Genomic DNA, 25125 nt, shown 5'->3' with positions numbered 1-25125 from the left:
AGGTGTCTGTAACGTGCAGACACACTGCATTAGAAGAGCTTTTCAGCTTTCTCCCGTGCTTCTGCTGTGGAGCATGCAGGAGGAAAGAGAATAAGCTAATGGACTCTTTATTTAATGTGATCAGAGCCATTATTGACATGCTGCCAGGAAGATGCAAGACCATTAACTCGAGCCTCTCTTTCTCTCTCTGGTACCTTCCCTCCACCCCACTCCTTTCCCTGACATTATTTCGCTGCCAGACTGAATCGCATACGGACGAAGGGCCACTAGGGGGTCTGAGTGCCCCAAAGGAATCTGTGTCTGTCATGTTAACAGGGAATCTATGAGGCGGACTGCTTGGGATTGGAAACAAAGTGCTGCTCGGGAATTCAAAAATCAGTCATTATGACAAAATGTTATGTTTGCAATCAAAAAACGAACAGTTACTGCTGGACAAGGAAATTTTTACGTAGCATGTTCTTATAATTTAGTTGGCTCTGCAACCTACCATGAAAATGTATCCTCCTGGGGTTTAAATCAACCTTTATTACTCTCTTACAGGCTGTCAGTTATGTTTCTTTCTGTTCCTCTGTTGCACTTTGAGCTGTCTAATGCAGCGGACGTGCCTACAATTAATCTTTGACAGGACACTCAAAACTGTTATTGTGCCACTCTTCTTCAAAGGAGAAAATAGTAAATAAGTCTGTGCGAGTGTGTGCGCGCGTGGTGAAGGTGATTTTACATTTTATGAACAAACCGAATATGAGCAGCATTTAAAAATATATTTTTTATCAAGTAAAAATTAAAACCTGTAAATCATAATAAAAGTAGTCATTGTTAGTTCTGTTATTAATGATATAATAAGTAAAAAAAGCTTTCAAATCGTGTTTTTGCTTTTCAAAGTGACATGACATGTTGTCTGTGTGCAGACTGGCTCAAAAAGACACTTCCATAAATTACACCTGAGGCTTGGTCGGTTAAGATTATCGTTGTCTTATCAGTGTCAAGTAGTGCACTGAGTAGGTAAAATGGCCCCAACTTGCAAACACTGCAGTCTGCGTGTTTTAAAACTCCCTCACTGGGATTGTTGCCTGGCATGTAGCTTGGCTCATTCATCTTGGATGCGGCTGGTGCCAGTGTGGCTGCAGTGTAATTTACACTAAGCCAACCTATGTGCCAGAGCACATCTATTCCTTTGGCCCAAGGGCTCACGTAGCCAGTGGCCCAGAGGATGTCCTCGTGCATTCGTGTGTGTGTATGTGTGTGTGAGAGACCGTGTACTGTGTGTGCCTGCGATCATGTGGGTACAACAGGAAGTGGTGCTCAGGTCTCTCAGGGCATGGTTCCAGGTCCCTGGGCCTGTCTACTGTCGTAAGTTCCAGAATGGTGATTACTTACTGTAAAAATAAACACCATTACCATCTGGTGCTGCCTCTTTGTACTGTAAGTTATACACCAGGAAAAGCTACAGACCATCAAAACACACAGGACGGAGAACAATAACCGAAAAAGAGAAAAAAAAAAATCGAGGAAGTTTTTTAAATCTCGACTACAACACCTCAAACGATTACCTCTCAGTTTAGATGCTCAAGATGAAATCAAACAACTGAATTAAAAAAACAACAAAGTGTCCTATATCAGATGGGAAGAAGACAGTGAAGAACAAAAGGTTTGCCGGGACGCATGGTGAGAAAGGTTGGACGATGGGGGTCATTCTAGACTGTCGAGGCCTTGCAGAGCTAGCAGATGTTTGATCCATCCGCGGCACATCTGGTCCTCAGCACACTCAATCCATTTCACTCGACTTCTCCTTTTTAGATTTTCATTGTTCCTCATGGTCCACTAAACTCTGCGCTTCCCCTCGCGGCCCACAAATATTCATTCGCCATCATTCACACCGGCCACTTGAAGTTTTCTTAGTTTTTTCTCGAGATTTGTTTTGTAAAGATGATAATTTTTGTCCCCTATCAAACATATTTTACACTCGCATAGCTGCAAGGAGAGCTCTTTATTTTCTGAATGTGTCATAAGGTGTAATTCTCAGCAAGACATAGCAAAGCCAGTGGCACTAGTCGGGGAAATGAAAGCTGTCATTCTTACTCTAGTGGGCCCTGCGGGGGTCATACAGTGCTTAACAGCTTCATTGTTTCTTTTATTGTTGGAAACGGAGGCGGGTGTGTACGGCGTATACGTTTCTGAATTCAGGAGTGCAACGTGACGAGAGGACTGTCAACTCCCTGCAACTTCCTTTAATAAATGTCAACTCTGACCCAGCCCGCAAATCCCTGGCAGGCTGGGTGGCCGTGTCAGCAGGCCGGCGGGCCACACAATGTTTGGACTTGGCCCTGGTGACATGGGGGAAGTGGAGCAAACCGCTGCTCTGTTTGTTCAGAGAGGGGATGCAGGGCCACCTGGAGGCTCAGGTCCAGGATCACCAGACAAAAAAAAAAAAAAAATAACCTTTGTGAGAAGCGGGGATGGATCGCCCATTTGTGTTTGCACAAACGTACAATAGTGCTGATATAGATTGTGTCTAGAAAATTCTACTATATCAGACAATGAAACAATTATCTGAATTTGAGTGTAAATTAAATGTAATTGTGTTGTGTTGATAACACTGTAGGCATCTCCTGACTCATGTGTAATGCAATCTTCTTGTGTTTGGGTCTGCCCTGGTCTGGTAGTGCTGTGCATTGCAATGCTATTGATCCCTTTAGCCTTGCGGTCTGCAGGGTTCCTGTCAGTAAACGCATTGAGCCGGAGCACCTTCCATTCCCCCTCTCTGCCCTGTGTAGCACTACAAGCTAAACAGCCATCACTGAAACTCAATACAGGCAGACTGGGCTTTAGTCGTCAGCTAGCAGCAGTGCCCTACAACATCCCGTGAGGCTTCGGCTAAGTCGATTTAGTGTCAGTGTAGCTTCTCACCTCGTAGACCCGTGCCAGCCTAATATGTCGCGCTAATATGTCTCTCCATATGAATTACAAGGCTGTGAGAGGAACCCAGATGCAATAAGTATGGATTAGCTAATGTCCAGGTTCTGTCTGTGTCTTGTTGGGATGGAGGGGGGCGCTAACGATACTAATAGCCTTTAACCGGGTGTCTGGCTGTGGCTTGGAGGTGAGACGGGGGCATGCAGGCTTCTGGGATTCCTAAGGAGCTCTGGGAAATAAACTTTCCTCTCCACCGCAGAAGAAAGCAGGAAAGGGTGAGAGAGGTAACATTGAGAAAATGATTAGTGTAGAATGAGTGCGATGGGTTCTGACTATTGATCAACCTGCAGGGCTAGAGGTGTTTGGGTTAGAGGTCTTGGAGGCCTTACCTTGTCTGCTGTGCGTCTGTGTGTTTTTGTGTGAACCCATTGATTTGGATTGTACTTGTATAGCTGCCCTACGTGTAGGCCAAAGCGCCTGACAGGGGGAGAGTGGGATGGGAGCAGAGCTTGGGAAGGGAAGAAAACAAAAAGGTTGGAGAAGAGGTGAGCTTGTGGTCAAATGGGGGCGTAATTAGGTACCACGCAACCATTAAACTCTATATATTGATGGGGGATAATTCATGTACACATTTTCCCCTCAGCCAACTTAAATTGCATTTAGCCCTTGTCCATTGCTGTATTATTCCCATTTATATCTACTTGGCTTTAGGAAATGAAACTTTTTTCCTGGTTATAGAACGGGGCAAAAAATGAAATCTGTATGACATACCGCATGATCAATACGTGGCTGTTATTCCTGATTTCTCGACTTTTTTTGCTGAGAATCTGTGAAGTTTGAGCTGAGATGATTTGAAACTTTTGATAAATTTGTAGTCATTTTTTTGCCTTCACAAAATGTTTCACTTTTTTACACACAAACTTGAGCGTGTGTCGTTTTTTTTTTTTTTTCCCCTCTTCTCTCTCACACACAAGCACACTCGTACACACATGCACACACTGAGGCCATACTTGCCATTGGCAATCCCTGCAGGCAAATGTGGAGTGTGTGCCAGCGGCCTGCTGAGTGAGTAGGCAAGTGTGCCCCAAACTCGATGCTGGGCACTACGCTGAGCGGCTTTGATGTAAGTGTGTGTGTGTGTGTGGAGGGGGAGGTCAGTGAAACAGCAGAGGGACTGTGTAATCCTCTGACATGCCTGTGGAAAAATACAAGGATCCCTCTTGACAGTCGCTGAACTAAAGGCTCAGAGGACCGGTTTGTGTATCTACAGGTTCATGTGCAGGGGACACTGCAGGCTCTGTGGCGATGCAGGCGCGTAAACACACGCCACGCATCATGTGTGCATGAGGTGCACTGAAACACATCTTCTAACAATTAGAGTCCGCTGCAGCGTTCGGAGTCAGCCTCCCTAGTGAGGTTTCTGGCTTGGTGACACTAATTCTTAAAAGGCTATGTCACTGGCAAGGCCGTGCTTTAGCCATGTAAGGTGCAGTCCTCCACTAAAACGGCGAGCTGTTTTGCCCTAGGCCACAGGAACACACACACACACACAGTAAAGTGTATTAACATAAACACTTTTGGTTTTGCCTTTAAAATGCAGGAGGACAGACGAAGAGTTTTGGCTCTTTCTCCCTATGCTTTGCATAATTGCATCTTACATTTCCTTTAGTCTGAAGGGATGTTGAATCCTAAACAGTGATGAGAACAAGGTCTGTGGATCATTAGAGTTTGGCAGAGCGACCTGCTGCCACATGCGAGAGGTAGCAATACAAATAACGTGCGTGCGTGGAAATGTCTCCATCTTAGCTGCTTGACAAAAAAGAAAACAACAACAGGGCAAATAAAAGACATTAAGCTTATGAATTAGCCACAAGTCTAATGTGAGCTCTGTGAAACAATAAGCAACAAAACAATAGTAGACATTTCATCTTCTTATTGTCTAATCACCCATCTGACTGCCTGTGCATTTCCCCTCTTAACCCTTGAGATATCCGCTAATGGCCCTCACAATGGAATTATTTACTACCAATGGCAGGGGGGCAAATGGGTCAAATTGTGTGTGTGTGTGTGTGTGTGTGTGTGTGTGTGTATGTGTGTGTGCGCGCGCACTTGTGCCCCATGTAGAGTGAATGAAAGGGAATGATGGAATCATTGAAGCATGCAGTGACTGAGGGAAGAGGAGAAAGAAGAGGGGGACGGACGCAGGAGCACTGAGTGCTGCTTGCTAAAGTGAAAAATCATGCCACGGAGCAGAGGGGCCTGGTTTTGTCCACTGGGAGAAGTGACTACATCTATGCTGGCACTCAAGTGCTCTTAAATACTCTCCCTTTGCTTTCCAACCCCCCCGCTTCCCTCTATCTTTACCCGCTTCTCTGTCTTTCTTCCCCAGTTGTCCCTAGGTCCAGTCCAGGTACAAATGGCTATTTGCTGTACAACTCCCTCAACATGTTTGTGTCTTGCTCGTACTTGTCCCTTACAGCGTGTAAAACAAAAGAAGAAAATGTCCCCTTTCTTTCTTTATTCACAAATTGCTCCCCAGAACACAAAGGCCTCCTCAATGGAGATGTCAAGTGCTAATGTCTGCGCTGGAAGAGGCCACACTGCCTCTCTGTCAGTAGGCTTTAACTCACCAAGGAGACGGCTAACAGTCATTGTGTGAGTCTTTGGATGTGTGTGTGCGTGTGATTTGCGTCCACCTTAACGTCTCAACACAGCAGGTCCATCCTCATTAAAACACGAAGCAAAGAAAAATCTAAATTTCAGTTCATCATTAAGAACTGTTATTAAATTCTTTGTATTATAGCGCTGTCCGTTATACTAAGTGAGTGACAAGGGGAAAATGATCAATTCACAGTCTCATATCTTGTTAATCCCTAATTGCATCATGTTGAGACACAATGCTCACTTCTTGATTTAGCGCGGCTAAATCAAGGAGCACTGCGGAGACGGAGGCTGTCTGCGTAAAAGGAATCAACAGCGCTGCTAACCGTCACCTGCTGGGGTTAACCCCGCGGTTGCCAACACATTCAGGACGTAGATGAAACACAATAGCAGACAAGCCTTTCATTCTCACACCTTCAGTTACAGCAGCCTTTCTGTCAGCTGCGCAAAACTGTATGCTCGGGTTTGTACAGGAGCGCATGCACCGTAGACATATTTCCCCCTCTAATTAGCACAAGGGAGTCCTGGGGGCAATCAGACTTGAGGTTAATGAGAGGGGGAGAGAGCGGAAGATACGAGGCAGGGGTGGCAAGTAGCGCGTACCACGCTGCACTGGTGCTACAGTATAATTCACCCTTCTCATCACGCTGTCACCCCGAAGGGGCATCAGCCTCACGGCGCCCGCACTGATGTTTGGGCCTGTGACATTTCATGTGTGAGAGCGGCTGTGAAAGAGTTCACGTCTCCTCGCCCTGATGTTCCCTCTGTCTTTTTGGTCTTGAATTATCTCCACCTTTCGCGTCTCTGTCTCTCCGGAGGGCCCAGATGTGACAGCATGTTTCCCATAGCAAAACAGAGCTGCCACAGTCGTCCTGGCATCTGTCAGTTCTCAATTGGTGTTTGGCGGTGCTGGTGGGAGAGACGTAGAGTCTACCAGATGTCACTGCTGAACACTGACCAGGCAGTCTGAGCCAGTATCAACTCATCGCCCAAGACGGATTCTCGTTAGATGCCAATGATTTGGATTTTTATATTGGGGTAAAAACTAAAAAGATTTCAAGTTACTTCATATCTAGTGAAGGTGGGATTTATCAAACTCCTGTAACACATGTGCTCCACGTAGAACACTGTGTAATGAACAGCTTAATCTGTATTCCTTAAATTTACCTTTATCTACTGCTTTATTTGTGGCTGTGAAGTACATTTTAAATCAAAGCCTGCTAAGAACTATTGTTTCCTATTACTTTGCCGTATATAAACTAAATTAATTTAGAAACGTGCTTTTATCGAAGTGTAAACTCAAATCACTACACTATGTATTTGAACTTCAGCCTCTCTGCGTACTCAGTTCCTGGAAGTAGAAAGTAGTCTTCCATCTTTGTGTATCTTGTGCATCTTTCAGCATCATATTCTCATCCTGTGGTCTTGGCACATGCCACCCCCTCTCTCCCCCCGTAGACAGGAGAATGGTGGCTCATGTGGCTGTCACTCTAAACCCGGCGTGATGAGGAGAGGGACAGAAAAAAAAAAAGATGATCCTGCATTATTAAAGACGAGAGCCGCCATTAGAGACATTCATACAGCAGAATGACTCTATCAGGCTATAGCACGGATATATATACACACATGCTGGTGTGCTCTCCCCACACTTAACATTGTGTGTCTTAGCCTAGGTCATATTAAACATTGTTCCGGGAAGAAATGACAGGAATTAATGTTGATGTTCATGAGAGGGGATTTTTTTTTAAAAAAGAACTGACATTTCTATGGTTTTGTTATTAATTCTGTATATTTCAGAGTTATATTACAGTTAGCCTTCATATCATACTTTCACCATTGCCAAAAGGCTTCAGGGTCGCATTCATCCAAGCAAAACATTGCTTTCATTCAGAGATTAAAGATATTGGCTTCAGATGTGCTTCACATTTTTTTTTTCTGTCACTATTTCATGTCACATGGCGAATATACAAGTAATTTTCTCCATGTCTGTGCACACAGCTACCCGTTCCCCCTTTAGTCTCCTGTCTTGTTTTTGTACCTCTCACCCGTTAACAATAACGCTTGGGGCCTGCACAGATGTGAAAAGTAACAGCTACCCTAAGAGAAGAAAAGATGAGCGGAAAAAGATAGAAGATGAGAGAAAGGGAAACAGACGGGTAACGCTGCTCACAAGCATCACTTGTCAATTTACAGCCGCTGCTCCCTGAACCGCACCGTATAAATTTCCAGTGTGACATCCGTTTCTACTGCTTCCAAGCCGACTCAGGCTCCGTCCCACCAGATCTCCTCCCCAGACACATACTTGGAGATCTTAAGTACAGACATTGTGCCAGATGTAGTCTGCCTTTTATTTTATCTTTTTTTTTTTCTTCAGGTTTTGAAATGTTGACTTTTTTTCTATATTGGAATCTCAATGGGGGGATGAGAAGGGATGGGGTAACGTCCCGGAGGAGTGCTTCTTTACTGTATATGATGTGGCTGCTGCCATCCGCGCCGATCACGTATGTGCACGCACATTCGCTCACGTCCGTGCATACAGGCGCACAGACAAGCGGTTTATGGCGGTAAATCACGTGTGTGATGTGTGTGTGAGTGGGCCGTGGATGAAGAGAGGGGCCAAAGAGCACCAGGGGATGTTGTGCATCCAACAGATAGAGAGACAGAGAAAGAGAGCATGAGAGAGAGAGAGGCTTGGCACAGCTCATCTTTGACTGATGGCAGTTCTTCAGGGTTGAGACACGGCATCCCTTTAATCTCTCTATCCTTAGACATAAAAATGGAAGAAAAGGCGGAGAGGAGGGTGGCTGAGGGGACCAAAGCAGAAACCTTTGCTGGCTCTTGTGCCAGATTGATTTTTACTTTATATCGCTTTTATTTAAGGCAGACAATAGCGCTCACCTACCTGCTAACACGCACACAGCGGATGGAAAAAAAAACAGAAATGATGAGTTGTGACTCACACTTGACGTGACTTCAGACTGAATACTCCGTTGCTTTCTGTAGCAAGACTTATAACAAGAGTATCTGACCCCTGGCAAGTCTATCTTAAAGTGTCACCCGTAGAAAAACGGCTTTAATGTTTCCTTTCTTTAAGTCTCTAACTCAGATGAAACAAGGTGTAGGCCTCGTAGCCAAGGAAGGAATCTGCTAAGAAAACACAGCCTTGGAGCAGTACGAGCTCGGAGGTGCTTGCTCTAATACGAGATTGCGTTCTAAGTACAACACCTGTTTCGACTTAAAACGTACAGGCCAGTAGCAAGATTAGCAAAACATGCCCATAAAGGGAAAAGGTGGCTGGACTGACGCTCTGATAACAACAGAAAAAAAAGAAAGGCTCGGTACAGCGTTTATTTCAAAGAGCTAGAGCAACTGATGTGGTCATAATGCTGAGGAATTCATTCCACTGCTACAACAAAAAGGGAGCTTCTGTCAGTCAGCCAGAGGAAAGTGCCTGAAACTGTCTATTTTTAGCATTTGAATCATGCCGTGTTGGGGGGAAAAAGAAAAGTTGATTTGGTGTAGAATCTAGACCTGTAAAATACAAAATGCTAGCTGAGTCATAGATGTCACAAGTGGCAAACTTTTATAGCCCTCCACCTAATAAATATGTAATGACTCTCTCAACAGGCAAAACATATATTGGCCAACATATAACCGCTTTAACTGTGGAGAGAAATCGTTGCGAATTTCAGCGACACTGTTCAAACCTGGGACTCTGGTAAGTCAGTGGATTCTGGAGATATGCCTTTCCTGAGGGTGACTGTGTGCGCAGCTCAGAGGACTAAGGAGACTTTATCTAGGAATGATCCTTGGAATTTTACCACGGTAATTAGCTTTGTCAGCTTGGCAAAGTAGGAAAACGCTTTGTACTGTGTCACCTCAAGAGGCTGGATTTTTGTCAGGGATCAAGATGGAGACGGCACACCCCATACCTAAGCAGGCCTCAGTGCCTGACAAAGGTGTGAGTCGAGGCTTAATGCGAGGCACTGGTGCTGACAAAGCCATTGTCAAACTGTCAGGGCCCTTTGGCACATTGTTCAGTGACTTGCCGTGATTATATTGTCGGATCAGTCCGTATGCTGTGACGGCTGGTGGCAAAGATCTTGACAGGAAGTCAGAGAGGAGTTTAACACCTCGTGCCACCGTTGTTTCACATTATGAACTCTGCAGCGGTTAGTGCTACAAAGTTAGGAAGTGGTGGTGGTGGCACATGAAACTGGAAGAGCTCTGCCCTGCAACTGGCACTACATAAACACATACATGACTGCTCACACACACACATACACACACACACACACAGCCACGCGACTGTGGTCTCCCAGTAATAGCTTTGTACCTCTTGGGGCCTTGCGCTGAGCGTTCCTGCTCTTATCTTTGTTTATGTTGAGGGCAGATCATCATGTACAACTGTGTGTGAGTGCCTGCGCACAAACTTTTGCAACAAGGTTGTTTAAAGTGCACATGTAAGTACGAGTGCATGCGTGTGTATGTGGTGTGCGCATGTGTGTGCGTGTACCAGGGAGGCGATAAGGTAGTGCCTGGCACCAAAGCTCCAGTTGGCACTGAGCCGTAGATCCTGAAGATGAGAGAGAGTAATACTTGCTTGAGAGCATGCACACACACAAACACACACACGCAAAGTGTAAACCAGAGGTTAGGGGGAGACAACACAGTGGAGCGTACTTACTGGTGCATGTGCCTACGCCTGAATGTGTGTGTTTTTGTGGTTATCCTGCATGGATGTGTCTGTGCTCACGGAGGTCAGTCACCTGTAGCAGTCTATTGATCGTCTCTCTTCAGAAGGCCCTGTTGTCTTTGTTGATTATTGCCTTTGCCTTCCAACACACACCCTTTCAAGGTAGAGTTGTGGGAGGCAATAACTTAGATCTGCATCTTTTACAACAAAATCCAGGACTAGAAAAGTCTTAGAAATGCCACCGGCAGCTGCAGCAGTGAGTGCTGGGAACTGATGTATCATAGAGTGTTCAACCATCATCATTTCTAGTGACCTTATATCATATCCTGTCTACGCCTGCGGCCCTCAGCCCACAGAGAGCCGGGTGCCAGTGACAGCACAGCTCACTTGGTGGTCCCAGCGCTCAGCCACTTACCCATTTAATAAGACAGCCTTTAAGAGGACGGAGCCAAAGCATATGCACGGTGCTGGTAGAGATTTTTATTTTTTTCCTCACTTTTACAAGAGCCGTTTTGTAGGCAGCCCAGGGGCTGGCATTCACCACGGCTGCGTGTGTGTGTGTCTCTGTTAGGTATCCATCTATTATCCATTTATTACTACTATTAGTCCCCTTTTCTCTCTCTTTCTCTCTCGCCCTCCTCCACCTTAGTGAAATTCTAATAAACAATCAGGGTAGCACCATGCTGAGATGCTTTGTAATGGGCTCCTAATTAGCCACTCCAAACACAGAGAGCGGCTGCTTCACGCCTCGTTTTCTGCACTCATCTGCGCAAAACTGGATGAATTGATTCCATTTGCTCGCCACTTAATGCACTGATTGTTTATTGGCATGGCTGGGAATAAAAACAAATAAACAAATAAAAAATGTCTTTAAGCTCGCAATGCATGCTAATACTAATCACCGTTAAAAACAGGCTGACCTATGACGGAATTTGACTTTGAAGTTTCTTGGGCCCCTTCACAGTGAAGCGCGCAGCTTTGCTTTCAAAGCAGAAGCTTCCCTCTGCTTCCCCCTACTCCTCCGCTCCTCAACCCCTCCGTCCACCTCTCCTCTCCTCTCCTCTCCTGTCTCAGGTGAAGTGAAGCCAGACCAATTGGTAGGGGGAGAGGCAGTGTCTTTCTTTAGACCAGTAGCAGAGGGAGAGAGAGAGAATGAGGATGCGCGGAGGGCACGGGTAGCCATCACCTCCTCCTCACACCTGCATGACAGGTCATCCTGCTTAATAAAGGCGCTCAAGCACGACACGTCAGAGGAAGAGGATAACGAAAGAGGAGAGAGAGAAACAGGAGAGGCATAAGGGAGCGGGCTTAACAACAAGCTAGTGAGCTGGGAAGGTGCTGACCTATCTAAAAATTGCCCCAAAATCTCATGTTTAAAATACGGAGTCGAAACTCAGAAGGCTCCATTATATTTCAGCAAACATCCCACATTATTCTGTATTCTGTGGCGGACTTCCACAGGTGTCTCGGCTCTGGTGTCGGTTCACGATGGGGTCAGTTAACCTTTCAAGCCACTACCACACAACATGGCGGCACAGTGCAGGCTGTGTCCTTTCTGCCAGTGCCACCACAGCATCACGTAGAAACACAGGAAGTCAAACACAGCTGGGGCCGCTGGTGAAAGCCGAGACGGTGATAGACATGGCGCAAAGCGCAACCACAGTAGTCACCAGTGTGTGGTTCACCAGCACATGTGTCTGTACGCATGTGTGTGTGTGTGTGTGTGTGTGTGTGTGTGTGTGAGGTCTTTCTGTGTGTGTCACGCTCCTCTCCCTCCACCAGTCTGCCTAGCTCATTTCCTCCACAGGCTGCCTCCCCGCTACTTTATGAGTGAGAGCTTCTACAGCTCTCACCTCAGGATACACTTCAGTGTCTAAATGTTTCCATTTGTGGGGGGAAGTGACACACATTCACTCACACCACAGGGCATCTACCCATAACCAACCATCTTGCATACGAGCAGCTGTGAAATGAAAGTGATTGGTTAAAATTCTCACTCTCTATGAGTATGGGAGCCGTGTGAGCATTCTGGCTTCTCAAGTGGTAGAGAGTATAGTACGTATGTGTCAGTCAGAACGCGGACAAGACATTTATGTACTTTCAGTCTTTATTATCCGCTTCGTACTCATTTTGTGAATGCGTTTTAGTCCGAAACGTCCATTTATTTTTCCCGACCCCGGAGAATGTCTGTAGTCCCAAATCACTCGCTTAAACTACACAAGTAATTTCCACAGCACACCTAAACAATTCAGTGTGACAATCAATGCAGGACTAGGATCTCTCGTGCAGATCGATACAGTGGGATGCTGCTAGACAAACCAGCGCTACACAAGATCAACACCTTCCCACACCGTCATTAGTGTCGCTGACCTTGAAGTAAAATTCAATTTCCCTCTGCAACAACAAGCCACCCTCGGCCCCCTGAAAGGCTACTTCACAATATAGAAGCCATTTCCTCCTTCCAGCGCAGCCGAAACAGGATATTATAACTTATGAAAAGGATATGTGGAGCGAGGGATGCTGACAGAAAGCCAGGGATTCTGTTTGAGGAGGTAATTATAACACGGGATTCTTTGAAAAGCAAAGAGGACAGAGCTTGGCTGTGGTAAATAAAAATTCCCGATAACACGCTGCCTGGTCCCCAGTTTCAATTAGGGTGCAGGGATGACTGTGGGAGGCTCTCCTGGGTGTCTCGGGCTGCACGAGTGCAGCAGCGAGGACCTGTTGAGGGAAGTTTCCTCAGGCACAGACACTGGGTAGAAAGAGAAAGGCAAATGTGCAGTGAGAGAACCAGAGATCCCATTACACTGATCCGTGTAGCGGCATATCTCATAGAGCAGACGAGGAACAGCGTGTTCAGAGGGGATGAGGAGGAAGAAGGCGCCACATTAATACAGGCAGAATATTCCTTTTTATTCTAATTATGACATGTCAGTAGAACTTAGAGGGGAGAAGAAAAGTACTGGTGGCCCCTTTCATTCGCTCAGAGACTTTGTGAAGAGGAGAGATATTGCTGCTTTTCTCAGATAGAGACTGAGCAGAGGGGAGTACGAGTCGGGGCGCGGGGGGGAGCATGGGAAGAGATGCAGACAGGGAATCAAACCAGCATCTCGGATAAAGCTGTGGGATTGGCTGCTGGGCTTTGAAGTCTGCCTTATCATGGGGATTTGAGAGGGAAACGGGTAAGAAGGTGGCACTCATATACTCCTCGTGTGCGAGTGCAGTTTGATAAAACCCCAACCGGGATCCCACGTGAGCCCGAAGACCTGACCATGTATGTTAAACATATCATTTTCACTTCTCAGTGTTTGCCCTGCACAGCATGTTAACTCCCCACTCAGATTTTATTAGAGTGCCCCCTCTCTCTCTCTCTCTCTCTCTCTCTCACACACACACACACCCTCAGTCCCGTATAGTTCAACATGGAATATTCATGATTTTTAAATTTGTTCATATAACTGGATCGCCCGTCCCAAGTAGAAATCACATTTTAAAATATGCATGTGGCCACCAAGCATGTAATTAATGCATTTAAGGGATTTTACAAACACGGTGTAATTACTCAAGTGTCTCATGAGAAGAAGCTTCAGCGTGCATTGGCTCTTTCTCGTGTTATGCCGTACAGCATCCATGTTTCTGGACCACACCACGTGAATAAGCTTCCCCCGCCTCCTCAAGTCAAAAATGATTCTTAAATCAAGTGAACGGCATCTTCAGATACTACGTGCATGTGTCTGGGAGTGAAATACCTAAATGCATGACACACAAATATAAGGGCATGATCACGCACTAATAGTAGAATTGGCTGAATTTACTTAATTATGAAAAAGTATTCATCACACTACAAAATGATCTTTTTTTCTATTTTTATATGTTGAACTACTGGATTATTATTATTACTTATGCATTAACAGCAAAGCAGCATTTAAATATTGTAGCTCACTGAGATGGAGCTCCTTTTTTTAAATTGTCACTTGGCTTAATTTAGTATTTTTTATTTTCTGATTTATTATATCAGGGTTTTGAATCTGCTCTAAAGTCACAAAAATGCAGCTGACAATAAACATTGGTGAAGCACAGAGTAGCACTGAGTTTTATTACTCAAGTGAAGTGATTGTACTTGAGTTAATGTTACAGCGCACTCTTCTGACTTGTCTTAGTCTTCCTAATATTACCTAAATAACTTCTAATAGCCAAATACACACAAATTCTCAAAGAAGCAAACTGACTCCTGCTTATTAAAGTTGGGACCATTCAATAACCCCAAAAGCGAAAAAATGATTCTCAACTTCACTCCATAACATGAGCAAACATATTAAAACTATTAAAAACAAACCGAAAGCCCGGTTTCATATCAATTATGTATCAGCTTGTGAGGCCTTGTTGAATCTATGGTAAAATTCAGACTACCTTCCAAATCCAATATAAGGGGAATTATTTCCCAAATTCCTGCATACAATGTAACCTGCTCGTAACCTTGCTGCTCCAGCTTGAATTCATTTGAGGCTCGGGTTCGGGATTCGAGAGCGAGGGACTGAGGATTTGGCATGGGCAGGCCTTGTGGAAGGAGCTGGCTGCGAGCTCTGCAAGCTGTGAGAAAAGTGACAATGGAGGAGTTTACAATTTCCGCAAACATGATTTCTTTTGAATATTTAATATTTCTTCTTAAGTGATTTTTTTTCCCTTTTAATTTAAAATTGGTTATTAAAAGGGCTCAGTGCCTCGCTGATAGTGATGTTCTTCCTTTCTCTGACTGATCCTCTTATCTGAAATCGCATCCTTTTATCTCCAGCTCTCTAAGAGGTGAGCGATTGAGAATAAGAAGGAAGAAGACACCCTTAAGAGCACTAGGGAGGACAAGTGTGTGCGTGTGTGTGTGTGTGTGTGTGTGTGTGTGCGAGCGCTTGCAGAGGGGGTAAGAATCGCCTTGATTCAGTACACCGGCCGTCTTTGAAGTGTTTGGAGCCCAGCACGGCCAGCGCAGAGCCAACCGTAAGCCTTCCAGCAAAAATCGAGCCTGACCTCCCTGCCAAATCATAACCATATGAACATAAGAATTTCCACCTTAGGAGAATGCTTTCTCCCTCGTCCATCTCCCAGGGTGAGGCATTAAGTAGTGATAACAGAAAACAGGTTCTGAGAGAAGGGGAGGTGATGGAGGGCGGAGAGGAGGACAGGAGGACAGGAGGAAAATAGGGGTTACAAGTGTGCCGTATGGAGGAGATTGGAGAAGGGGATTGTGTCCAAAAAATGTTGTTGCACGGAGCTTGACTACCTAAAATGGAAGTTTCTCAGGCGAGGATCAAGAGATATGGTGACCTTCACAGTTGACAGAGTGAGAGACAGAGAACGGAGAGTGGGAGTGCAGCGAAGGGGGGGAGACAGAAATTTTGAAATGTGACTCTAACTCAATAAATACCTTTCTAAACCACTATAGAGAAGCCGAGTGGTACCTTTACTCAGGCCTCAGGACCCACCTGCGACTGGAAATGGTTTCCTGTCTTACACAAACACTGTTGCAGCCTAATCCACGTAATTACATCCCATATTCCACATGTGTAAGTACACATGTACAACATTACAGTCAAGCTTGTTTTTTTGTTTTTTTTTTAAATAAGAGCACAGCCCCCCTGCAGCTCTCAAACACCCCCCAAACAAGAGCAACCGCCGCTGTTCATACTCAGCGGAGGAACACTGTATCTACCAACAATATATGTAAGTAAATAACCTACAACAAAGAATAAAAGAGAAGGTTTTAATGTATTATTAACTTTAAACACATCCTCACGCACAGCCATCTGCCACTGAAACAAAGCCCCATGTTGGATGGCTGCTGGGGTAGATGAGTGTGATTCTGTGGCCGTGTGTGCCTGATAGTTTGAATAAGCATTCCTCCGAGTGTCTGTGCAATTAGGGTTAAGACTCTTTGTGTGTGTACAGTACGTGTGTGTGTGTGTGTGTGTGTGGTTGCGTGGCGGTGGTGGGGGTTGTTAGCGGTTCCATCTGGGTCTCCTGGAAGCCGTGTGGAGTCAGGAAAACCACATCTCATAAAAGCGGAGGCAGCCCAATGTTCTACAAGGACAGAACATTACTGAGATTGTCGCTCAGGAAAACCCTGGGCTTTGGCCCACATGTTGGCTGCAGCGGCTCTTTCCACTCGTTCTCTCTCTCTCTCTCTCTGCTTATTTTCTTTCTTTTTTCTTTTTTTTTTTTTTACTTGGTAAGGGATAAGAAAGAGGAAGACAGAATAGACAGCGTGGAGTGTGGGAGACAGAGGCTGAGACAGAGAGAAGCCAGTACTGATAGCAATTCCATCTGTCGGTATCGAACAGAGGAGTGAGCAGTGACAGGCTGCGGGATGGGGTTTGGGGGGGGGGGGGGGGGGGGGGGGGCATCTGGTGCACATTGGCCGTGGGTCTGTCTGGAAACAACCATGGGAGAGGAGGGAGGGAGGATGAAGGGATGAGGAGCGGAGAAGGTAAAAAGTCCTGCCAAAGTGAAGGGCAAGGAATTCTGGCAACGAGTAAATGTGTCTGTGTTTGTTCATATATTGTACTGGATCGAGCTTAAAGTCAGCGGGGAGACATAAAGTAGTGTAAACGGTCAAAACAAAACATTACGCACAAACACACACCTTCCTCAGTCGTCACTGTCTGGTGAAAACCTCCAAGCTCCCATTTCTATAGTTCCCAGAGACGTTTTAGGGTTAAGATTACTACATGTCAGCAGTGAAACGCTGCTTCCTGCAACTCACTATTTATTGTTTTTAGTGTTAATGGTTATTGATGTCATGTATAATTCTTCTCTTTAACTTAATAAGCCACTGGACCCTTAGTAGTATTGATTCATTTAAGAAGCTTGTTACAAAATGGAAATAGTGTACGCATATTTAGTCACAGCGCTACGATGCGTTTACTTTTGATTTACAGTGAACAGAGGAGCGCACACAGGACGGTGTTTTCGGTGGCTTTGTTTTTTATAAAACTACTTTATTTTAAACTATATGAATTTATTAGAATGGCTATTATAATGATAGCTGATGCAAGCGCTGCTGCTTCAGATATGAATGAACAATACCCGAGTGATTGTCCCCGGCTATTCTTGTACATCAGTGTAAACTGTACATAATGCATGTAGGTGTTTGGCTCACCCACCGTGTGCACCGATCAAACCAGATGAGTCTTGACCTGAGAGCACGTAAGTCTGAGAGTTATGAAAAGCCACAAACACATGCTTCTAAGAGGTCTGCAAGACAAATTGGGGGCTGCAGGTACATCAGCTGGGCGATTTACACTCAAAAGAACGTGAGATGATAAGGACGCGGGCTGGGGAGGGCTCTGTGGGCGCTGCTAGGGAAGTGGGCCACTGAAAATGGGCGCCAGAGAAAATGTACTGGTCACACCAAGGAGGCTGAATGCTGAGGCAAGGTCGTGCATGTGTTTGCAAACTATCCCTTAGGACACATCCTCACTCCTAGAGAACAAGAAAAGAGGTAGAAAGCCAGAACCATCAAAGAAAATGTAAAATGCCCCGTAACGAGAGGCTTCATTAGAACGTATTAGTTCAGAAATAGTGAACGTATCTGCCGGATAATTATGGGCGATTTATAGCATGTCTCATTAAAAAAAGAAATTAACATCATTACTCCTGTGGCCTAAACACTTTTGTTCAAGTTCTGAATCAGTAAAATAGCAAGGGTTTGAAAGGCCCGGCTGCCAGGATTACGGTAAAGTCATTTATCATCAAATAATGTCCCCTGACATCGGTATAAAAAAAGACAACTTATTATCTATCATCTGCAATGCTGTTCTGCTCATTTTATCTCTCATTTAGTGCGGCGTAGTGGTGGGGAACGCACCCCTGACATAAAGCGTTGCCCGGAGGCTCGGGGAAGATGATTGAATTTCATAGCTACTTACAGGCTAATAGGGCCGTACAATGACTACTTACTGTCCTTAAGTGACTGGCTGCTTCTCTGCGGCCGCGGCCCCTTTGAAGCCCTTCTGAGGAGATCTAGAGGATTTAGCCAGTAGCGTGACATGAGGCTGAGCAGTTGAGCAACGGTGCTCCCACCAGCTGACTATTAGAACCAGCTGATAAAAACACAGAGGCTACAACTATGGGAACCACACTGCTCAAAGCGTTACTCAATACAAGGCTCTCTCACACTGCAGATGTAGAAGGCTTAGTTAGGTTTCTCAGGGAAAAATATTAAACAATAACCATTTTTATTTATTTATTTTTTTAGCTGGAAAAGACGGGAATCGACAAAAGACTCATCAGAAACTATTTTGATAATTGATTTTAAAAATTACAAAAAGTTTTTCCTTTTTGTCTGCGTTTTATTTTATTGTTTCAGTGGTTAATTTTTTAGGATAAACGATCAGTTTTCTAGAGGACAAGTGACTTATTTATATTTATTCGGGTATAATAAGAAAAAATAAAACATTTCTCTCAATTGGATTAATTATATTAATATTAACAGCTACTAGATTAAGAATACAGCCTCAGATATGATATCTTTACGATATCGTTTCTTTTATTTCCTAGAATTACAGATACATGCAGATATTTTTTAGATAGCAACAAGTAAGCATAATTTACTGTACGGTAGTTATTGTTTCGTGTGTGTTCTTTTGGAGAAAGTTACTGGATGCACAAACGCTGTAGTCACAGAAGCTGTTTTCACACACAAACCGCCCTCTCCTCACCATGCTGTTCCACTTACACTCTTGGAAGACTTAAACCATATATGCATGCAGATAAGCACATGTGTGCACAAACCCGCGCGCACGCGCACGGCTAACCACATGCACATGTTCACTCGCTCTTAACTAATTCATTCAGGAACACTTTGGTTTGGGTTTCAACACCAAAAACCTCTGTACCTTTGATTGAGAAATGTGTCTGACTGCAATTATATGGGAGGTGGAGGGATGGATGGGGAGAGGAAACGGGCTACAGTGTTTTTATAGTTTGCTGGCGTGACATTTTTCTCCACTTTTTTTTTTTAATTCCTTTCCTTTTTCCAGCAGAGGGGGCATAGTGTTGACAGGGCAGGAAAAAGGGTGCACGCTGAAGTAGGAGTAACAGCGGGGAAAATGTGAAGAAAATGGATGGGCAATGGGGCTGAAGTGGCCTAGATTGTCACTGTTGTGCTGTTGATCAATACCTCTCAAAATAACTGCTGTGTTAGAGAAATTTGTAGATACGCACGGTGAGAAAAAGTGATGGTAGAGATCACTATGGCCATAATCCCCACTTTCAAAAATCACTGCAAATTAGACATAAATATAAAAACCTGTGCCGGGATGGATTTGTGCGTAAGCACACGGCTAATATTTGTTCCCGACTTTTACACTAAGCCCGCGCGATGCTTTACGTGTGTTTTTGGTGCTGACCTGCAGTATGTAGCCCCTGACGTAGTCTCGGAGGGTCCAGCCCAGGCCGTGCAGGATGTGCAGCACCTCTTCCTGCTTGAGCACGGAGAAGAGGCGGTCGAGGAGGATCTTGAGCCTGACGGGTACGGCCTGGGTGCCGTACAGCATCAGGCTGCTGATGTCGAACACCACGTTGGACTGCACGATCTCCACCTGGGTTGGGTGGTAGAGGTGCTGGGTGCTGAGCTTGTCCAGAGCTGCGTAAATGACCAGGTGACAAAAGGAGACAGAGAGAGAGAGAGAAAGATAGAGAGAGAGAGAGGAAAGTGCACACACAGACAGGAACGGTTAACGACTATAACGTTTCTATTGCGTCTCAAACCTTCCCTCGTAGACTGCTGCGCAGTCAGCACTAACTGATAATAACACATCTATCAGATAAAAGCAGTGGCATTAATGCTATTATCTGCCATTCTTCCTGTTTAATCTAATCTTTTGCTCTTTCACATTTGCGCTGCCCTTGCATCTTCGCTTTTATTTGCCCCTCATGTCGACCCCGATCTGCATTTCACAGGGTCTTGCCTCCAACATTAATACTGTTAAGACTTGTGACCAGGCTATATAATTTATTTATAATCACACAGGATCTAATGGTCTGTGAACAGAAATAAGAAGTCAAAGGTGTACGATTGGACTAGAAGTGAGAGAGACAACATGATGGCCAAAGGGTTGTTGCGCTTAAACACCCGTTTAGTTGTTAAACCCGTGATTGGATGTACATTTACTCTGCTCACATTTCCTATCCACCTCTGCTGTGCTCTACGAATACAGACAGAAATGCGCCCCCCCCCCCCCCCCCCCCCCAAAAAAAGAAACAACACTTTACACTTTATCGCTCTTAAAAGGAACACATGTAAATTGCTGTGTTGTTAAATAAAAATAGCAACAATGACACTAATGATCTACTGGAAGGAGCCTTCCTTTACTGTCATATTTTAGATTCATGTGATACGGTGTTGGTCAAAGTCCAGCAATAAGGTAGGGGAGCCTGTACGCAGCCTGAGGGGCAAAATTCAGAGCCTAAAAAAATTTAAATCCCTTGCTGCTTCTCATGAGGCTTATTTGAGGCACAAGGTAGGGCAGGTTTGTTATTACCTCCACTGTTGCACCCTCGGTCGCCTCTTTCTCCTCTCTGGCTATCTGGACGCGACACCTGGTCAACTGTTTCTCTTTTCTCCGTCCGTCTCGGTCCCTCTCTCTCTTCCCTTACCTCATGCCTCTGCCCCTCCCCCTCCCCCCTCCTTCCCTGCCTGTCTGGGTGACACCTGGTTAGGTCTCTCTCTCTCTGATCCTGGGACGGCTTTTTTCCTGCTGACGAGGGCTTTGCCTGACAACACGGTGCAGCCAGACACGAACATAATAAAAAATGAAGAACTACTTGTCAGAGTCCCTGCCAATGCCGACATGAAATGAAAAGTGGGGGAGAGGAGAGATGGGTGCCTGACAGTTCAGAGGGAGAGATTAAAAAATAGTCAATGGGGTCCTGTGCGATCCGCTGAAGGGCCCGTGGCCCACTCTTGTGCGGACGCAAGCCAAACAGGTGTTTTCTTTTATCTTTTCCCCCTCCTCCATCTCTTTGTGCTTTCTTGCCTCCTCTCCCTTTTCCTTATACCCGCGTGAAAAACTCATAAGGTGTGGTCTCTCGCTTCTCTATCTCTTGTGGTGTTGTGTTTTTCTTTCCCCTTTTTTTGATCTAAAATGCAAAAACCAAGGGGCTAGCTACGCTACTCCTACTGTGACACATTTGTAAAAACATTTGGATTTTAGTGCATTCACCACTGCAGAGAGAAACCGTTTCCTGCAGTTAATAAAAAACAGAACAAAACACATAAACCGTAGGAGATATACAAGTAGTATTCACAGAGAATGCAGATTTTCTTACCATGAGCAACCCATCCATGTTTGCACTGGTCACATGTTCGCAGATGAATCTTCCCTGGCTGGAAACACTCACATGTGCAGTTCACCAGTGTGCAGCGAATGGCCTGTAGAAACACAGAAAAAGGAACAAATCCTCATCAATTACAGTTCAGAGGGGTTCAATAAAGCAGGAGGCCGTTTCAGATAACATGAATGAAAATAAAATAAATCAAAGTGGGGACTCCTTTGAACTCATCAGACACTTAAATTAATACTTTGATCAAACTGTTTCATAAAATGTCATGCAACGCTTATCAACAGTTAAATCTACTGTCACAAAGAATAAGTCTCAGCCCCTAAACCTACAACTACTATTTGATCCCGCTGTGTGACATTGCCTCTCCACATACTGTAACATTGCTGAGTTCATGTGAACCAACAACGGACTTCCCTCCCTGAAAACACAGAAGTGTAACTTGTTTTGACTGAGGCTCCATTACTCAACACTGGAGCTGCACTTAGTCTGACCCCGGAAAGCTTTTAGTAGTGAGAGGTTAAGTGTCCAGACTTGACGAGGGCAACTCAGTACAGCACAACGCATCTGCGTCTGCTGAGGCTTCATACAGGGGCTGATAAAATAAATAAAAAAAAAACAAAAAAAAACGTTCAGGTACGTTTTACAGGAGTTCACTTGATCCCGCAAGAAGTTTCTCATTCATCAAACGATAAAATGATTGTACGGTACAGAGAAAGAGTGTGCTTTACACAGAAACCCGTACAAATGAATACAGCTTCATCATCCAAATGAGCGCAGCAGCTGCAGGCTGTAAATTTCGCACTGACATTGAGAAACAAGAAGGCCGAGAAAAAGGAGGGAGTGAAAAGAAAAAGAAATTAGAAACATGAATCCTAATAAGCATTGGCAGCCCTTTGTTTATCACGCATTTTTTTTCACATTATCAAGATGAATTGATGAATAAATACAGCAGCACTTCTTTCACTCTTCAGAGCCATGCTTTTGTCAAATGTGCAAGTTAATAAACAGCCAAGTTGGAAAATCCAAATGATTCACTCGTCAGGAAATTTGCAGATCAAAATGTGAAAGCGCTGCAGAGGAACATGAGGTTGTCTGTCAGAGACAAGACAATGACAACGCAACGGCTCATTCGCACACCAAAGCCTTACTTATCAGCTCGTGAAACTTTATGGCAGTCATTGCCTACGCTATCTCAGATTGTGTCATTGTTTTTCTTATAAGGTGACAATAATGTGACACAGACACGCACACTAAGGGTCGTAGGTTGGAGTCAATGTCTGCGCCAACAACCTTTATTTCACAATGTCGGACACAATCAGCACTTCCTGATAGAAAAGGATCGGTAGCGGGGATCTTACTTCACATCACACTCCTGAGGTCAATGCACGAGCTGGGATGAGAGTTTCTGCTCTTTGCTGTGTCTGTGTGTGTGTGCACGCACATTCTGGTGTTTAACAGGGGCAAATAACATTTACCTAGTGCATGGATTAGACCAATATCCCATAATTCAAGATATAAAGCTGAGCTCTTTCATAATCTACTAAGGGACCATAAAATCTATGAGAACCCGCCCCCGCCCCCCCTCCTTTGCTCGCCCTAAGGTGTTGTAAACCAGATTAGTTGCTGGAGGTGTCAAAGTGAACATGGGCTAATCCAAGATTAAACACAAAATTACACCACTTCTAACCGTGTCACCTCACAGTTTGACACCGAACGAGACAGGAGACAGAGATTATTTGACTTTACACCGTTTTTTTTAAGATCTCCAGGTGCGAGCGCGGCAATCCTCACGGTGTGTGAGGATTACACGGCATGTGTCAGCTGGAGCGTACATATAGCTGACGTTCTAATCCAGAGCAACGTGCAATAAATTAGTTTAGCGCTCCTTCCCTCAAGGACATGTACTGAGCAGACCCGTCTGCTCGTGAACATTCGTAGGCCCAGGCTAGGGTTCGACCTGTGACCTTTCGGAGGCAGGATAGGCTCAGAAAATCTTCCTCCTGTCCTGACGTTTCCGAACGTAAGAAAAGCTTTCTTAATTATTTTCCCAGTTAAATCAGTTTCTTCAGCTCTAGTGTGTTTTCTGACTTAATGTCTTCCAGTTTCAGAAGTTACCCAAAACCTGACCGACACAAACACCCTAAGGAATCTAAATTTGTGATTAAAGAAGCATCTATAATATATTCTCCAATTTAAGTGAACCTTAAGTCTGTAACTTAAAAGACCTAAAATTCATCTTCTATGTAAAAACACCCAAAATTCAGTCAGACTTGAATGAACGCTGTCAATTAACAGTGTAGACTAAATGTGCAGTATGTTGGTATATTAAGACTTCTCTATGTAGACAGTTAATGACATTATTTGATGATTAAAAGCATCCATCGTCGCTGCTAGATCGTTCCACGTTAGCGTTTTCCCCAGTTTCCTCTTTGCATTTAGCTCGCTCTAATTTAAAGGATCCTGATTTAGCGCAGCCATGTCACACGGCATAGGCCTTCTCTAATTAACTCTCCGTGCTGCTGCGCTAACGGCGCAAGATGGAAATAAACAAATGGAAATATCAAATGCACCTCTGCTGTTTACGAGCCGGGGTCTGACAGCTGACAAGATAGTTAAGGGGCGTCTAATACGGCAATTAGAGCGTGCCACTGTCTGCAGGGCTGCTGCTGTGACAAGGCGCCCTCTAATCACTGACTTATTACGCTGGCTAGCAGCACCTCTCATATCTGGCCCATTAAGCAGACAACAGCATTAAGAAGCATTAAAGCGGCAAGCCCCCCTCGACTGAGGAGGCACTGACGGGAGAAAAGGGGAAGGGAGGGGACGGACTGTGCCTGTTATATCTCTGTATTAATTTGTGCATTTTTCATTGAGGAATTTGTAAGAAGAAGAACACAAGAAATGTTTGTCATACGACTGTAGAAGTGTGACTAAAGAAGTGTCAGAGATGGCCGTCGAAAACAAGATCATCAGAGATGTGAGTTTGTCTGTGTGTGTGGCTTGTCAGAGGAAACAAGAGAGACAAAATCATCAAGACTTCTCATAAGTCTCACGTCCTCAAATCTGCTTCTGTAGCCAGTGTGGATCTGGGTTGCATTTGGCCGTGGTTTAACCTGTGTCTGGCCTGGGCTGGGTCAGGGACAAGCTTGGGCCCGGATCCCACCACTACACTCGCACATATTTGTCACAGCAGGCCGGGGGAGGAGGCTGTGTTATCTGAGTCCTGGCCAGATACACAACATTAGTCACTGTGCTAGCGTCTCGCCAGGGTTTCCTCTTTGGCTCACAACTAAAGAGGACGATGGTGAGCAAAAGGACAGACGAATGTGTGTGTGAGAGACTTTGTAAATCACTGGAAAACTGAGCAGCTAGGAAGTGAAGAAAATCCCCCACTGCTGTAGCAATTAGACCCAGACAACAGTCAACACTCTCTCACAGCTGCCGTGTTACCACTATGGTCAACAACTTAACCTGGCTGTCTTCAGAAAGCATCATTTTCGGCCCTTATCTGGCTCAAG

General features: G+C 44.9%; 1 protein-coding gene across 1 annotated transcript in view; it reads right to left on the bottom strand.

Annotated features, from left to right (window-relative positions):
• The window catches only part of bnc2 (basonuclin zinc finger protein 2), a 152826-nt gene that overhangs the window by 16848 nt on the left and 110853 nt on the right, over window positions 1–25125 (bottom strand). The window contains exons 3-4 of the mRNA XM_084559624.1: window positions 21593–21695; window positions 19672–19907 (exon numbers count right to left, since the gene is read on the bottom strand). Of these exons, the coding sequence (XP_084415750.1) occupies window positions 19672–19907; window positions 21593–21695 (339 nt within the window). The remainder of the gene's footprint in view (window positions 1–19671; window positions 19908–21592; window positions 21696–25125) is intronic.

This window comes from Chelon labrosus (assembly GCF_963514085.1).
Source record: "Chelon labrosus genome assembly, chromosome: 2".
NCBI lineage: Eukaryota > Metazoa > Chordata > Actinopteri > Mugiliformes > Mugilidae > Chelon > Chelon labrosus.
Note: the sequence above shows the minus strand (reverse complement) of the source record. Positions and strands in the feature narration are given on the sequence as shown.